The sequence below is a fragment of the Neodiprion lecontei genome, chromosome 2 (assembly GCF_021901455.1).
Source record: "Neodiprion lecontei isolate iyNeoLeco1 chromosome 2, iyNeoLeco1.1, whole genome shotgun sequence".
Classification (NCBI taxonomy): domain Eukaryota; kingdom Metazoa; phylum Arthropoda; class Insecta; order Hymenoptera; family Diprionidae; genus Neodiprion; species Neodiprion lecontei.
This window is the reverse complement of record NC_060261.1, coordinates 6,395,578-6,411,879: the sequence shown is the minus strand read 5'-3', so window position 1 is coordinate 6,411,879 and position 16,302 is coordinate 6,395,578. Positions and strand designations below refer to the sequence as shown.

Sequence of the window (16,302 nt, the reverse complement as noted above, 5' to 3'; positions counted from 1 at the left end):
GGAGCCACGGATCACCGTTACAAATATGGTCATTTTTACTTTTCGTCAACTTTGCTGATGTCAAAAAGAAAAAAAAAAAAAAAAAAAAATCGTCTTATTTCTCACAACTTTCTTGTCATAGTAATAATAACAACAACAATAATAGCAACAATAGCATAATTTGCGAACCGCACGGAACAAGGTGCGAAATTACTAAACCCTAAGGACCGGTGGGCCGTGCTAATCAAATTCATCGGAAGACTGTCAAAGTTTTGAATAGGTATACCGATGGACGGCCAGACGTTCGAAAGGGTCCACTAGCCGACTGTATACGTATAACCGAGAGCAAGGGCTCGGTATTTTCCTCTCGAGCAAGCGTGGGCGGCAGTGGCTGAGGAAAATTCAATTTGGGCCCCCCTTCTATATACCGGTGGGAGTTTAAATCATATAAGGTAACAAGGGGCTGGCAGAGTGAGGGAGGAAGGGAGCTCTTCGGTTATTCATAAAAACATTTCCCAATAAGCCGGGACGTGTATCGTATAAGATGGCCAACATATATATATATATATTATATATTATATATATACATATATAGATATATGAGAGTCAAGGTGAAAGAGGCACTCTTATCTTCAATGATACGGACATACATCAGAGCTACGGAAGTAGGCACAGTATGGACGGAGAAATAATTTCGTATTTCGTACAAATCGCGAGTCACGAGAGAAACGGACCGGTAAATAAGTAGGTACGTGAGGTTGAGCGTTTTTTTTTTTTTTTTTTTTTTTACGAATTCAGAAACTCGATCCAAGGGCAATTCGATGACGCTGAATGAAATGGTGACGGTAATTTTTCGATCAATCACCGAGATCGTTGTTTGGAAAGAAAAAAAGGGGTAAACCGTTCGATTCGATACCGAATAACTTTATCAAAAAATATGTCTCAAACAAAATGTTGTTGGGATGAGAAAAAAATAAACGTAAGAAAAGTATCTTACGTTCATCTTCGAATCTTCAAAAGTAAGGGAGAAGAAAAACGAAAAACCATTCAAATGGGGGAGGGGGGTTAAAACCTCAAAGTTTTTATTCATACCGTAAATTTTCATCCGCCTTTTTCTCTCTTATTATCGAAGATACGAAGATGAACACGGGACACTTTTTTTTACGATTCGCGCTTTTTTTTTTTTTGTCCCCAACAACTTTAGTTCGATATATTTTTTGATAAATTTATTAGGCTCCGAATTAAACGGTTTCACCATTTTTTTTTACAACGATCTCAAGGGTAGATCGTAAAATTACTATCAACATTTGATTCAGCGTTTTATTTCCGGATTCATACCCAAAAAATGACTATCTTTCGATTTTTTGGCTCGCCTAAAAGAAAATAAATCGTCCGAATATAACAATATCCGACAATATTAATAGCGTCAATGATAAAAGTTGACGCGAACATTAGGCTAAATTTTTACAGAAGTCAGACGGATCGACAACGATCTGAAAAAAAGATTGGATAATCGGAACGTTTATCGGAACGAGATTTGTTGCAACTCCAGAGTATTTTTCGCTTTTTTTTTCGATTGTTACGTCGATTACGTTACAACGTTTTCGAGCCAAAAATCATCTCGATGAGCATTCGACAGACCTTAAATTCTGACGTATAATTATAATTCTTGAGAAACCATCTGCTCTACCGTATTTATACAAATCTATTTTTATCCCCGTCAGGAGTCAACGATTCGTCAAGTTTATTTCAGACAATCTCTGAAGATCCATATTGCGAAAAAAATAAATAAACAATCCCCAAGAACATCGGACCGAAATCAAGCCCGCCAAAAACAAGTTTTTCCCCCGTCATCTCGAAATTACCGATCGCGTAAAACTTTTCCCCAAAATAATTACGTGGCGTTGAAATTGAGTGTTTCAAAGCAACGGATCTTTCTCCTGGATCACCGATACTCAACTTTGTTCGATAAAAATTTAACCGAACGACGAACTTTGGGCTTTGTTTGTTCGTGAGGCTGAAGGTTGGTAACTTTAACGTAACGAAACGTTTAGGGGAAAAAAAAAATTACCATTTTTCAAGTATTACAGTGACTCTGAAGTAGTCGAGTTTTCAAAATATGAAAACAAATTTCATACATCGTTTCCTGCAACTCTGAAACAACGATTTTCCGAAACGTTAATCGTTAAAATAACGTTGCCAACTTCAGCCTCGCTTTTCTTTCCGTAAATTTTTTTTACCCGACTGTACTTTTACGTGCGTACTTTTACACAGACCCGTTTACTTTTCATCTAGGCAACTACGCGTACACGCATAAACCAATATGCGAAAGTTGAACGTGGTTCGAAACGCGGGGCGTGAGCGGAAAAAAAAAAAAAAAACGAAAAAAAAAGTTACATCAAGGAATAAACCGATGCAGAAACAATGAAAAGTTTTACTTTGTACTTTACGCGTCGCGTCCCTGCTTTCGACCTCCTTCGGTAATTAATTATCACACGGTTGAGCGAGCCAGTGATTTATTTTTCGTCACAAGTATATAAACCCATCATTTTTCCTTCGGCGTCTTTTTCTTTTTTTTTTTTTTTTTTGTTTTTTTTTTTCAAACGAAATTGTTATACTTTCTTCTTCAACTATTCTGAGAACGAGTGTGAACATTTCGCATCAACGAGCGCAGAGGAAAAAAAAAAAAAAAAAAAAAAAAGAAAAGCAAAAACACTGTAAATTCTGGTGAACAAAGTAAAGGGAAGTAAAAAAAAAAACGCAAATTTCGAAAAATTTATCGCAACTGTATCTCGAGTCTCGGGATGGACGAAGAAAGTTTGACAAGACGATGTTGGTAGTTTGCGATAATCGAGCGACTGGCAATTTACCTTTGATTACCAATCACGCGTTCCTAACAGCGAAACAAAGTTAACGTTAAATGTTTCAGAAGTTGTATCGAATTTCTCCGCACACCGACAATAAATTACGAGTTATCGTACAACTTTCTCAAAAAAGCGAGTTATTGACTTTTGTTTTTTTTTTTTTTTTTTTTTTTATACAATGTTTCTTTCCTCTTTCTTTTTTACAGTCACTCCCCCCCCCCCCCCCCCCCCCAGCTTCTCTCCGTATTCCGCGCTGAGCGCAAACGCACACGCACACGCGATGACGACGATTGGGACAATTAGTATCTTTCAACCCTTCGGGAACACGTTGAAACGATCATGGAACTCGAGCTTGTAAAGCTAAGCGTATTGTTTATTATTGTACAAAAGGCTACGAGAATGGCTTAATTGCGATCACCCTTTTAGCTGGTTGAGTGCGAAATCTGGTATCATGTAACAGCTTCTGGTATAATTCAATGGCCTGAAAACGTTTCGCATATTTGTATACAGTTATAGAGCTGAGAAGAAGACCGCGTTTGCCGTGGCATTGTTTAAAGTCGGTCTAAATTCGAGACAAATTCGTCGACTAAAAAAAAAAAAAACATCGAAATACTTTTCGTCGAGATTAAGAAAACTTTTATTTACAATATCGTTGTTTCCTACTCCCGTGTATTTTGGATGAAAAAAAAAAAAAAAAAAAGCATAGATTTTCGGCCAATCGATCTTTGAATTTTTATTACAAAAATTATTAATCGTCGAAAAATTGTCATTTTCCAACCGCGTACGAGAAGAAAAAAGAATAATTGAAAAATCAAAAAAGGACTCGACATACTTTACGATCTTCGGGTACCTGCAAAACAATTTCGCTACCTCCACTTTTCTCCGATTCCCTGTAAACTTATCGATATAAAATTCATTGGACGCGGTTTAAATTCAGCAAAACTTATAATAGACTGCTGCCGATCATGCGAGATGTCGAAGGACATGTCATAAATTTCCAATGTAACTCGATACCGGGAGGTTGAATTTTCTTTCCATCGTGTATTCGCAAAAGTAAGCGTGGGTACATGAATCATGACGTGCGTGTATGTATACATGTATTTTTTTTCAATAAAAAAAGAAAAAATATATATATATATATAAAAAGAAAAATAATACCTTTTCGTATCAACGCATCAATTCAACACTGAATAACACTTCGTTTGGGGTTTTCCAACCGAACAGTTTCAAATCGCAATAACCGTCCCCGTCCCTCTCTCCCTCCTCCTCCTGCCTCCTCGTTCTTCTAACGGCTAGAAATGTATTCGATCAACAATTCGAAGTTGGGAATTTGCAATTTATCAGACATCGCTGTACCCGGCGTGATATACCCTTATAAACTCGTCTTCTTGTCTCGTTCTTTTTTGCTTTTTTTGCTTTTTTTTTTTTCTTTTACTTATCTCAACTCCTTCGTGTTTCCTCCGAGAGAAAAGTGTTCAACGAGCGTGTATAAAGAAAATGAGAAATCGGGACGAAACGGCTGATCGATTTTTCTTTTTTTCCTTCCATCGTGGGAAATTTTTCTTTTCGCTGGACTTTCCGACACTTCGTTCGATCGAAATTTCTTTCTTTGCATATACATGTTATAAATACATATGTAGATAAATATACATCTAAGAGAGAGAGAGAGAGAGAGAGAGAGAGAGAAAGTATTTCCTACGAAACGCAAAAATTGCGACAAGATTATCATCGTCATTTTCAAATCACGCTTCACGTATAATATTACATCAATTACATACCTATGCGTAGATTTACTTGAATAATATTTCGGGTGTTAATTTTTATTAACAATTCTGTTAGCCGTACGAGCTCGATGAATATAAAATAAGATTATGAATAATTTTTTTTCATTCATAATTTTTTTTTTTTTTTTTTATCATCATCGACTATCGTCAAGGTGAACAATTCGTTATTATTGTTATTATATAAAACGCTGATGTTATTATGACTGTTTTGAAAGTTGAAGGGCGAAGAAAAACTTGCGATTATATCGCGATCGAAATTGGAGTAAATGTGAAAGATTGACTTAAAAAACGAAACAACAACATTTAAAAAAAAAAGAACAACCGACAAAAGATTAAAAACGTGATCAGAATCTGTTCCCTTGGAGGGAAATTATTCTTATTATTATTATTATCGTTATTATATCCAGAAGTCACGAGGATAGCGATCATTTTCAATAAACAACCAATTCTCCCTGCACTCCGTGTATTTTTTTACTTTATTTATTATACTTTTTAAGCAGACTAATGGAACAGGTTTAATCAAAGAGCTTCCGCAGCATCCGCTGGGAGTTCATACAACAATTTATCATTGCGCCACGGTTCATTTCTCATTTCTCAGATACATATATATATATATTTTTCCTTCCGCTCCGAGTTTCTTTTCTTTATTATTATTCGTTTAATGTTTTTTAATTTAATTTTTTTCTTTTTCTTTCTCTCTCTCGCTTTCAATTACGAACAGATTTGCGATCGCAATTTTTTACCGCAGCGTTTTCCGCTATTATTCCCGTGATTGTACGCGAATGAATTTAAAAAGAGAAATAGAGCCGCTTCGAATTGATTCGCGATCCGAAATGGACGCAAAAAAAAACAAAATAAAGATAAATAAAATTCGATTCGTCGTTGAAAATTAATAAATTACAAAAACTTTACGGCTGTTTAAAATTTACAAAGTTCAGGTGCAATTTCATTTGCAAGTAAAACTATACTTAGTGCAATCGTCGCAATGAAAATATGATACATTAAATTTCCGAACGAGTTGATTTCTAAATCTACTTATTCAATTTCTATAAAGTGAATTTAAAATGCAAGAAAAAATATTCGTCACACTGCGATAGTAATTTATATCAAACATTATTTTAATGACTATCCGTATATTAATAATTAATTATCTACCATCGATGCATCGATGTTGAGTTAATTTTTCTTTAACAAAAATCTACCGTCGGGGTGAAAAGAATTATTATCACCTGGATGGAAATTGTTGAAAAAAAGGGTGAGATAAAAAAAAAAAAAAAAAAAAAAGAACGACAAAAAAACAGCGACAACTAAAACCGAGGAATCGAAACTTGCGTGTTTCGGTAACCGATTTACTTCTACGAAACTTTGACCGTCCGTCACACGTCAGTCAGTCGTTATATTACAGAACACGCGCGAAAAGCGAAGTGTATTAAATATCAGAGGATATTCAGAAACGGTCGTATGCCGAAAGTTGGAACGTCAAAGGAAAGAGAGATAAGTTAAAGATCGAGATAGAGAGACGGATGAATGAAACGATTTTCCGAGATTATAAATAGACTCGGAATAATATTTCAAGGATTTATCCGGCGGTAAAGATTAACAATGAGCAGTAGTTCGATATTTACACGCTGCCACAAGTATAATTTTTAACCCTTCGAGGGGCGCTTGCTTGTTTTTTTTTTTTTTTTTTAATAAACAAATTTAGAAAATCACAAGTGATCTATAGTTTTTCGTGGTTGCGAATTACGATTCTGAAATTCGGAATTACGAAATTCGTAGTGGCGAGAATTGGGCGAAACTTTGAAATATTTTTTGTTTACTGAGAAAAATTTCATTTGTTATGTCAACTAGAAAAATTCAGTTAGACGGGTATCGTTGAAAAAAAAACTGTTCGAATATTGTTGGGATAACGAAAAACGAGATGCGCCCAAACATTTTGCGCTATCGTCGATCCTTTTTTGGTTATCGCAACTCTACTTTTTTTTAGTTAAACAAGGCTTTAGCGTCAATTTATTCTTGCACAAGCGTCAAGGGAACTACATTCGTTACTCAGCGAATGAGAAAGAGAAATGGGAGAAAGAGAAGAAGAAGAACATAAAAAAAATAAAATAAAAAACACCCGACGCATCTGGGAAAATGCTTTCAACGGAAAGTTGCTGTATTCTCGTATATTGTACAGACTTATTATTTATACGTATCCATTAATTTTTTAAACTTATTCTTTCAACCGTTCCAGTCCGTCTTTATCACCCTTTCTAATCTATTGTAATTACAAAGCTTCGCAGTTATACGTAGTTTGTAATTACTATAATAATTAATTGTACGATGATTGGGTGGATTGAAAAAAAAAAAAAAAACAATTCTAATCGTTATTCCAGCGCTAAACAGCGTATTAATAACGATGAGATGAGAAGAGAGAGAAAAGAGATTCGGTGTAAACGAATGCCTGAGATTAAATACGCTAGACGAATATCGGGGAACAGTGAAAAATTGATGAGAGAAACAAACAGCGGCGATCAGCTAACGTCGATCCGTTTTAACGTGATTTCAGGGTGATTCGGATCGCATGACCGTCATACTGCAACACGTCTGCAATTTGCTGTTTCACACGAATTTCGGCATCAATTTTGCGCTCTACTGTGTCAGCGGTCAAAATTTTCGACGGGCTGTTGGCCACATGCTTTGTCCAAGACCGAGACGTCGCCATGACACCACTCAAGTTACCAGTAAGTATAAACATTCATTTCTATTCCGGATTTATGGCTAATAATTCGTCGTATTATTATATTCACCCTTTTAGTCGTAAACAGTGGTAAGGATTTTTGTGTATTTGGAAAACTTTGAAAAGATATTTCTTTGGGGTTTATTGCGATTTCTTACAGTATACCAACAGGTTTTCAATACTCGGGAGTAATTATTGCGATATAACGTAAATTGTTTTGTTAGAAACAAATTGATTGAAAAAAATGGTGAAAATTGATGGAGTAATTCATTTTCGAAAAAGTTACCCTTCTACACGTGTTCACGTTTTACATAAATAGTAAGTTTTTGGGCTCGCTGATTGCGAATCTGAAAGCGGATTTTAAATATTCAAAATGACGGATCCAATATGGCGAACGAAAATTTCAAATCCGATCGAATTAGGAGAAAAAAAACTCTGTTCACGGTTTTTCGGGGTCGCCGATAAGAAATCTGAAATCAGATTTTGAAAATTCACTACAGCGAATCCAATCAGCTTTTTTGACCGGATTCGATCGAATTTGAAATTTCTGTCGACCATATTGGATCCGCGATCTTGACTTTCCAAAATATGATATCAGATTCGTAATTCGTATCTTGTTGCAAAGGTTGACTGAGCCCAATGATGTACGACTCAATGATTTAATCGGTTCATCGGTTAATTCAATGAAAGTCTCTTCGTTTTTCTTCTTCTTTTTTCGCTCACCGAGAGAACAGAAATAATAACATTCACCGCGCATCGGTGACGAAAATTTGAAGAACGAACAGATGAACGTGTGCAGAATGCGAAAAAAAAAAAAAAACTGCAGGAAAATCGTTGATTAAATTACATTCAAGGTTTCTATGAAACTTCGTTACAGGAAACTAATCTCCAAGTGCAATGACGATAAAAGTAAGAACTGGGTAAGTTCCCGGAATATTAGAGAGAAAGAGAGAGAGAGAGAGAGAGAGAGAGAGTTAAAGTTAGAGATTTGGGGGGGGGGGGGGGGGGGGCGAAAATTCAAAAATCAATTAACGGTTCCACGTCTCTGCAGGAATGGCTGCAGGCTCGTTTATTCGGCGACGAAAACTCGCGTGGATGAATAATGAATTTGTAACGGAGATGAATTGTCCGGGGAATCTGTTAGAACGGAAGTGAACTAATTGCATTTTATAGCAAGGTGAATCCAGTGCCGGAAGTTAGAAGAAGAAGAAGGAAAAAAAAAAAAAGAACAAAGTTTCCAGCCGGTGATCCAGGATACAGTCTCGGAAAATTATCTGGGGGAAAAAAACGGGGGGTGATAAAAAAAAATATCCCTATTATTATATATAATATACATATAATATTCAAGTTCTCGCCAAGCAAGGCGACTTTTACGTAAACGTAAAGAGAAGGAAAAAAAAAAAATTTTAAAATACGACAGAACGTTAAAAGAACGACCAGCGATTAAATTGCGGCGATTTTAATTAAGCCGGAAATTGGTTTACACCAGGTATGTATTATTTACCAAATGCACGTAACGAAAAGTCGGGTGACAATTTTGGTTTCAGTCGGTCATTTTTCTCGAGCTCCGGAATCCGGGAATATGATGCCAAAAACGATTTTTAATCTATCTTTCCAAGTGATCGGAATTTCCGCCGGGCCGTGATAACTGATTTCTAAACTACAACCTTGAAATTCAAACAAGTCGATTTCAATACGGGTGACAGAAAAATGGAATTGAAGAATTACTTTTAATTTTTCTTTTTTAATATTTCATCAATTCACTGAACCTCAATATTAAAGATTTTCAGAATATCGTATTTTGTTTTTTTTATGTCTTTGTCGAAGTTGCTCTTATTCTTCTTCCATTCTAAGTTCGATATTTCTAATTTTGCAACGTTGAGGTCGGATTCGGATTAATCAGTTATTCCAATAGCGGTAACGGTAATTAACTGAAAACCAATTGTCGAGAAAATCGAATAAATTTTACAGAATCTTATCTTTCTTTTCACCCACCGCATTCTGTTCGCCAATAAATATTTCGCAACACCATAAAGAGTGGTAATATCCTCAGAATTTTAACGAACTTTGGCACATTTTTTTTTTTTAATCATCATCGCAGCCGCAGCCGGGCGTAAAAAAAAAATGTCTCGACTTGTTTTTTATTATTTTTAATCTTTGATCGAAAAATCTAATTCCAAGTAGAAAACGAAGAAAAAGCGTTTTGTATAAACTGTGACTACAGAAAATTCGTCGATTGTTGCAATTAATTTTGATTATCGTCCACGGTACTGTATTAAGTTTTTTTGTTTTTTTTTTTTCTTCGCTCGTAATTCGATAATGCCGCAGCGATAACTTAACGTCGAAGAATTGTTTGAAATGTATAATTCTAACGTTCCAACAACAGTTACACTGATTGTAGCAAATTTTTGATTATTACTTTTTTTTTTTTTTATTTTGTTATTTACATAATTCCAATAATACTTACAACCGTTGTTCGCAACGATACAAATTTTATTCGAATCAGTATTAGTAATAAACCGTAGCATACGAAGTGAAATATTTCTTGAAAAGTGTGGACGTTTACCGTGAATCAAGAGATAAAACCTCGTCGATCGCGACACTTACAATCAGTACCAACATCTAACAATCAAGGTACAGAGAATGTCATCTATTTCGAAGCTGATCTATCGGTTATTATCTTGCATATAATCCATAGTACGTATAGACACGGATAAACGCATTTGGTACAAAGGCGTATATATTCTCGGATAATTGGAACAGAGAGAGAGAGAGAGAGAGAGAGAGAGAAAGAGAGAGAGAGAGAGGCTTCTGAGATACAGCAACTGAGATATTACATTCGGAAGCGTGTTACAATTAGCCCCGGCTCTCGCGAGTTCGGTGGGTTTACGTTTAATATATACCGTGTGTACCTATCGTACAAACGCAAACACAAACTCAAACACAAATACACACACACAAAATGTCCGGGAGAGTCGGAGAGACCACCTCGCACAGCTTTGGAAGCGGAAACCGCGTAACCACGAAGCGCAAAACTAACCGCGTCAAAGTCTGTATTGAATTATGGAATAGAATAGATATCCCCCACCCCCTCCAATTACCGAGGGCAAGGGTCTACCAATTAACCATGGCTTCGGTTTATTCTACTTCAACGTGTCATTGATATCCTCTGCTAGAGCGTCGATCCATCGTCGTAACTTTCAAACGCCAAACTTCGTGCCTTTTATTAGAGAGAGAGAGAGAGAGAGATCTCATGTTTTAAGCTTGTTAGATCCGAATTAAAAATTTCAGTCATATACTCGATATTTTCAGGCCTTTAAATCTGAATCTAAAGTCGGAATTGTCAAATTAAAAATCACCGAGTTTCTTCAACCGAATCAAATCGCTGTTTAACCCTTTTTGCATTTCGTTACATAAAATTTGGATCGAGCGTACAAACAAGTTTTTTATCTTTCTCTTAACTGGTACGATAATTTATTTTTTGTACGGTTTTGGTGGTTTTGATTACGGTCGAAAAGTGTGAAATTCATCCTAGCTCACAAAAAGTGATATCCTGGATCAGCGATGAGTTGTAAGAATCTAAAAAAAATAAAATAAATAAACATATCTAGGTAAGAATCGCAGAATAATCTGTCTCTCGGTTTGCCTAATCAAAATTGATTGTTTAAATATTGTAAAACATCGGCAAAATTAAGGCAGTAAGGAACTCTACGAGGTGTTTGAAAAATGTGATAAATTGTGGTTAACAGGGAAGAATCCCTCTGACCAAAATTCATCAACGACAATCACGCGTTCAAGTATATCGGATCTAAATCCAATCTGGCACGATTTGAAACAACGTAAATCCGATCCGTCGTTGTCTAGACGTATAACGTAGATTGGAGGTGTGCCTGTCGCAACATTAGTTTAAACTCGAGAGTATGACAGGGTGGCTTAATCCAATTAAACAGATCCACTTCAATCAACCACAGAGCGTCGGTTGACTCTTTTGACTGCCGTTGAAGCGTATTTGCCAGGAAACGACGAAACGGCTGTTTTTTTTATTTTTTCAAATATCTTTGTTAATTTCGATTTAATAATCCTGAAATAATTTTGAAAATAGTAAAGCACTCCGATGAAAGTTTTCACCGAACGATTTCGTTTCAAAGACTTTTATTATCTAAGCATGAAAATTGAAAAACTCTATTTTCGAAGAGTGTAATTATTGAATATTTTGATCGATGAAAAATTTGAAACCGTTGAGAATAATGATTTTCGTTAGTTGTCGTGCAGGTAAATCTCGCTATTTCCCTTTTCTCGATTCCCTGGCCAATCAGGGAATTTTAACATTTAAACATTTCACAAATCGGGCGTAACGGTCGTCAGAAATTAATTTACATGGGACATTCCACGTCAAAACCAACGGGCGGTCGTCGGAATTCTGACGAGCAATGGATTTTTTTTTTTGTTTCTTTCGGTCGAAAACAATACCTCCAATTTTTCAAAATTCAACCACAATTTTGCAAAAGTGTGGCGACCTCGTGAAGTGAAGTAATATTCTTGACGCGAAGATTCGTATCATCGAAATGGATGAAACTTTTTTTAAGATCGGAGATTTGAGAATTTCGAGGGGCCGATGGATCGATGGTTCGACGTGGAACGTCCTGTACGTACGTCTAATAATCCAAAGAGACGCGATCAACATTTCCGTCCGCAATTCAACCGAGATCCGAAAGTCTTCCTCCCTCTGCGCCGAGAGGGAAGGAATGTCAAAGCTCGTAATAAAAAAAAAAAAAAAAAAAAAAACCACTTACCACACGAAGAATTTGATCAAAGAGTTTTCATGATTACTACAACGCTGAAAATGACTGAACACTTGCGTGAAAATTTTCCAAACGATTTTTCCCCTTTTCCAACCTCTTTATTCGCACCGCAGCCACGCAGATTTATCCTTAATCGAAAGCGCTGCACGCGATATGAAAACACGATAATATTATGCTCGTCTCGCGGCCACGTCATGATGGATTTGTGCGTCGTTCGCAAAGAGGAAGCCATGAATCTCTCGTCTAAGCCTCGCATGTGCGAGTCACGCGCTTGTGTGTGTTTGATACGATCGGTGGAGTGACGAAATTAATTTTAACGATTCCAAAGATACGCGGAAAGACGTGCAAAGTTTAAAATTAGGTACATCGTAAAAAAAAAAAAACAAGAAAAAAAAAAGAAAAAAGAAACTTCTGCCTACGATCCTTTGAGCAATTTCGTATCTCCAAATTTCAGCTCCTTTCATCTCCTTTTTCCACTTCATCTTCTCTTTTTTGCGTCTCACTTTTTTTTCTCGTCAGTCCGGGAAAAGTCAGCGTTACCCAGACTGTCAGATCTATTCTTTCTTCGTTCTTATCGAACGTGCGGTATGTGCTTTTTTCTTTTCTTTTTTCTTTTTTTTATTTGTTCGTCATTCTTCGTTTTTCTTCGCAGAACCGAGTAAAAATTTTCAACCCGTCAAACGAAACTCCATTCGATTTCCGAACTTGCGATTGAATATTTTTTCTTCGCAGGATAATTTTTTCATCGCCGCGCTGCGCGAAGGATTCAATCGAAAGTCGATTAATCAAAAATCTGTAAGAAATATATATTTCTTTTTTGTTTTTTTTTTACCGCGACGATATCGAACATCGCGATGAATTCAACGAACGTCGTTAATTTTTCGGTACTGAACGGTATTGAAAATTTAACGGCTCGTTTACACGAGTGATTTCGATCGATCGCAATTTTTTTTTTTTCTTCAGTTACGCAGTTGTATTGGAATATAAAATTGAATGAAAAATTTTAACGAGTCGGAAGTAATTGACAACCGTTATAGATTCCTTATTGAAGTGACAAACGACAAACTCGTGTTTTCGTGGAAAAGTGATTGCGAAAATGTGAAAACAAAGTCAATTTCAATCGACGATCAATGATAAAGTTTCCAGTTTGAAATAAATAAATAAATAAATGAATAATTAAATAAATAAGTAATTAAATAAATAAATAAATAAATGAATAATTAAATAAATAAATAATTAAATAAATAAATAAATAAATAATTAAATAAATAAATCGTTCGGCTATTAATAATCCAGGATCCCTCTAAATTTGCCAAGGATTCCACATCGTCGGTCTAAGTGAACAATTTTAAAACCTTGCGTTGTTCCGTCACGTGACTCGACATTACATTTGTTATAGGCATTTTTCTAGGCAACAACGAGGACGATAAAATCCTGAACATTTCTCGAAACTTGCGATTTCGTTAAGAAAATGAAGAACGAGTGGGCGGATAGGCGAGGGTAAATAAGTAAGAACGGCTCTCCCAGCACGAACTCGCTTTGCACCCGAGACGCGTAAAACATAGGGCATTAATAACGCGGGGGTTTTATAAGTAGGCGAGAGACGTGTCTCGCCTATTTTTATCGAATACCGTTTTCACGGATTTAAAATTCATCAAGTTTAAGTGTCGATGAGATTCCAGGGATTAAATTTTCATCTCGTATTGCGGGCAATGCCGTCTCCGTCATCGTCGATGCCAATTATTACATATATATTACATACTGACAATGTGAGAAATTTTCAATTTCCTATGTTATAAAATCTGGAGAAATTTACAAAAAACTTGGTGCATGTTTATTTTACATACACGTATTATGTGTACAAAAATTCATTTTTTTTTTTTTGTTTTTTTTTCAACTTAAAGGCTTTTCAAATCCATCGAGTGGATAAAAAAAGTATAAAAAGAAGAGCGCGAGAAAAATTCTTTTAGAATATAATCGAAAAAATTGAATAATTAATTATCATTTATATCCTTCCTGACGGAGGATTTCTTCCTTTCCTGTTTTCTTTTCCGTGTTTTCTCGAAGGCAAAAAATTCGTACAAGAAGAGAACCGACTCCCTGCGAATGGAGATACAGAAATGGTCGCCAAGTATAAAATCCCATGGGATTTATTCCCCTTGGCCGGTCAACCGCGATCGCTAGCCGAAGTCGATTTTTCACCGAAGGAGGCAGGAATAGACCATACATATCGTCGGATTCCTCGTCGTAAACTGTTTACCGATAATAACACATACATGTATATAAATATACATACATATATACATATATATATATATATATATATATATACATATCATGTATATCTGCGGGCGAGTATATTGTCAAAAGGTAAAACCGCGAGTCGCTTTATATACTCGCCTATTTCGCCGCGGTAATGCGAAAAACGTTAAGGTGTCGCGATTTCAGATTTTACTTCAGCCTTTCAAGTCCCGTTTACCGTATATTATAAAAGTTATAGTAATAATATATATGCATACAGTATTATACATATAAGGTAATAAATACCTATGTAAGTAACCGGAGGATGTATCGGTAAAAGTGTCCGGATTGTAGATGAAATACTGTAATAGATCTAACCGGCGATTTTCAAAAACAAATAAATCGTTCGATCGATTTTTGTAAGCGCTTTCGAATTTCCGAAAATGAAATTCAAGAATTTCGGATGATTTATCGGAAAGATATTTTTACTTTCGCAGTTTCGATGCGTAAAGGAGTGAAATATCGGCGAATGGATCGTGTGAAAGAGTCGAAGAGTCGTGACTTGAACGAAGAAAAAATAAAAACGTCAACGGAAAATCGTACGAAAATATTGATATCAACAAATACGTAAAGATAGTCAGATTTTTGATGAAGGAAAATTAATATTTCAAACCAATTTTGCACAAAATTTATAATAAAAAAGCAAGTTGCACAAATCGTGATATAAATATTGAAATGGGAAAGAAAAAGTTACAATCTTGAAGTTTTCCCACGATTTTTTAATACGATTAAAACCTGGGACTATATATATATATATAATTTTTTTCAATCAATTTGTTCCTAACAATAATAATTTACATTATACCGCAATAATTACTCTCGAGTATTGAAAACCCGTTGGTATACTGTAAGAAATAGCAAAAAACCGCAAAGAAATGTGTTGAAAATTTCTCCAAACATACAGAAAGTGGATGTAAAAAAAATAGTCGGTAACTGGTAAAAATAACATACTTATGAATATGAGTCTAAGGAAGACCGTAAAGTCGATCGTAATCGCTTCGACAAACATTCCATTTTCTGGTATTATAATCGAGCAATCAAATTATACGATAGTGAAATTTCCTCGGTTTAGAAATATCGAATATCAGACTCGCGTTATTTCATCATTTTCTTGTTGTTATTATTATTATTATTTTACATCATATACGCGTTTGTTCAACGTTACGCGATGAATTAGTGAAATTGACAAGTGAAAGAAAAATGTAAATATTGATTTTTAAGCCAGTCCTTTTTTTTTTTTTTTTCTTTGTTAAACGCACTTACATTTTTCGACAAATTTCGCGAGACGATTCGTCGTCTGAACTTCGAACCAGTCGACAATGTTTTTCTTCCAAAGGCACTTTCCGACACTACGGGTATGAAAAGAAATAAATTCCAAAAAATCACAAAAATCACCGTCATTTGGAAAAATTTTGTCTGTTATAAAAAATACTGATGAGGGTAAGAAAAAAAAAAAAAAGAAGGGGGCTAAATTCGCGGAGAATCCTTTTTATGATATACATATAAGTGATGCCGCGTCAAATCGAACGGGAATTGACCTTAAGATTTTTAAACCAATCGCAACTGTTCGTTACGCCATAAAATGACGACGCAATATTTTCTGAAATTCGATCTGGAATTTTCAATCCGGAACTGTGGAAAATAATTCCAATTTTTATAAAACATTGCAATGCAATTTCCAAAGTGAAACAAAAAAAATTCAATATCCCTGCAATCATTTCTCTTTGTCGACATGTACTTTGCGTGATGAGAAAATTTTAGAAAAAAAAAAAAAAAAGAGAGAGAGAGAAAGAAGCAGATAAAAATAAATATAAAATTTCACTACCAAATCCGTCAGACGTTGCGTGAAA

The 16,302-nt window shown here is 35.4% G+C and overlaps 2 protein-coding genes across 9 annotated transcripts in view; one reads left to right on the top strand and one right to left on the bottom strand.

Moving 5' to 3' along the window:
- Window positions 1–16,302, bottom strand: part of LOC107225469 (protein furry) — a 107,662-nt gene that overhangs the window by 41,977 nt on the left and 49,383 nt on the right. The window lies entirely within an intron of this gene.
- The window catches only part of LOC107226776 (neuropeptides capa receptor), a 30,691-nt gene that overhangs the window by 6,908 nt on the left and 7,481 nt on the right, over window positions 1–16,302 (top strand). The window contains exon 2 of the mRNA XM_046730064.1: window positions 7,179–7,353. Within this exon, the coding sequence (XP_046586020.1) occupies window positions 7,179–7,353 (175 nt within the window). The remainder of the gene's footprint in view (window positions 1–7,178; window positions 7,354–16,302) is intronic.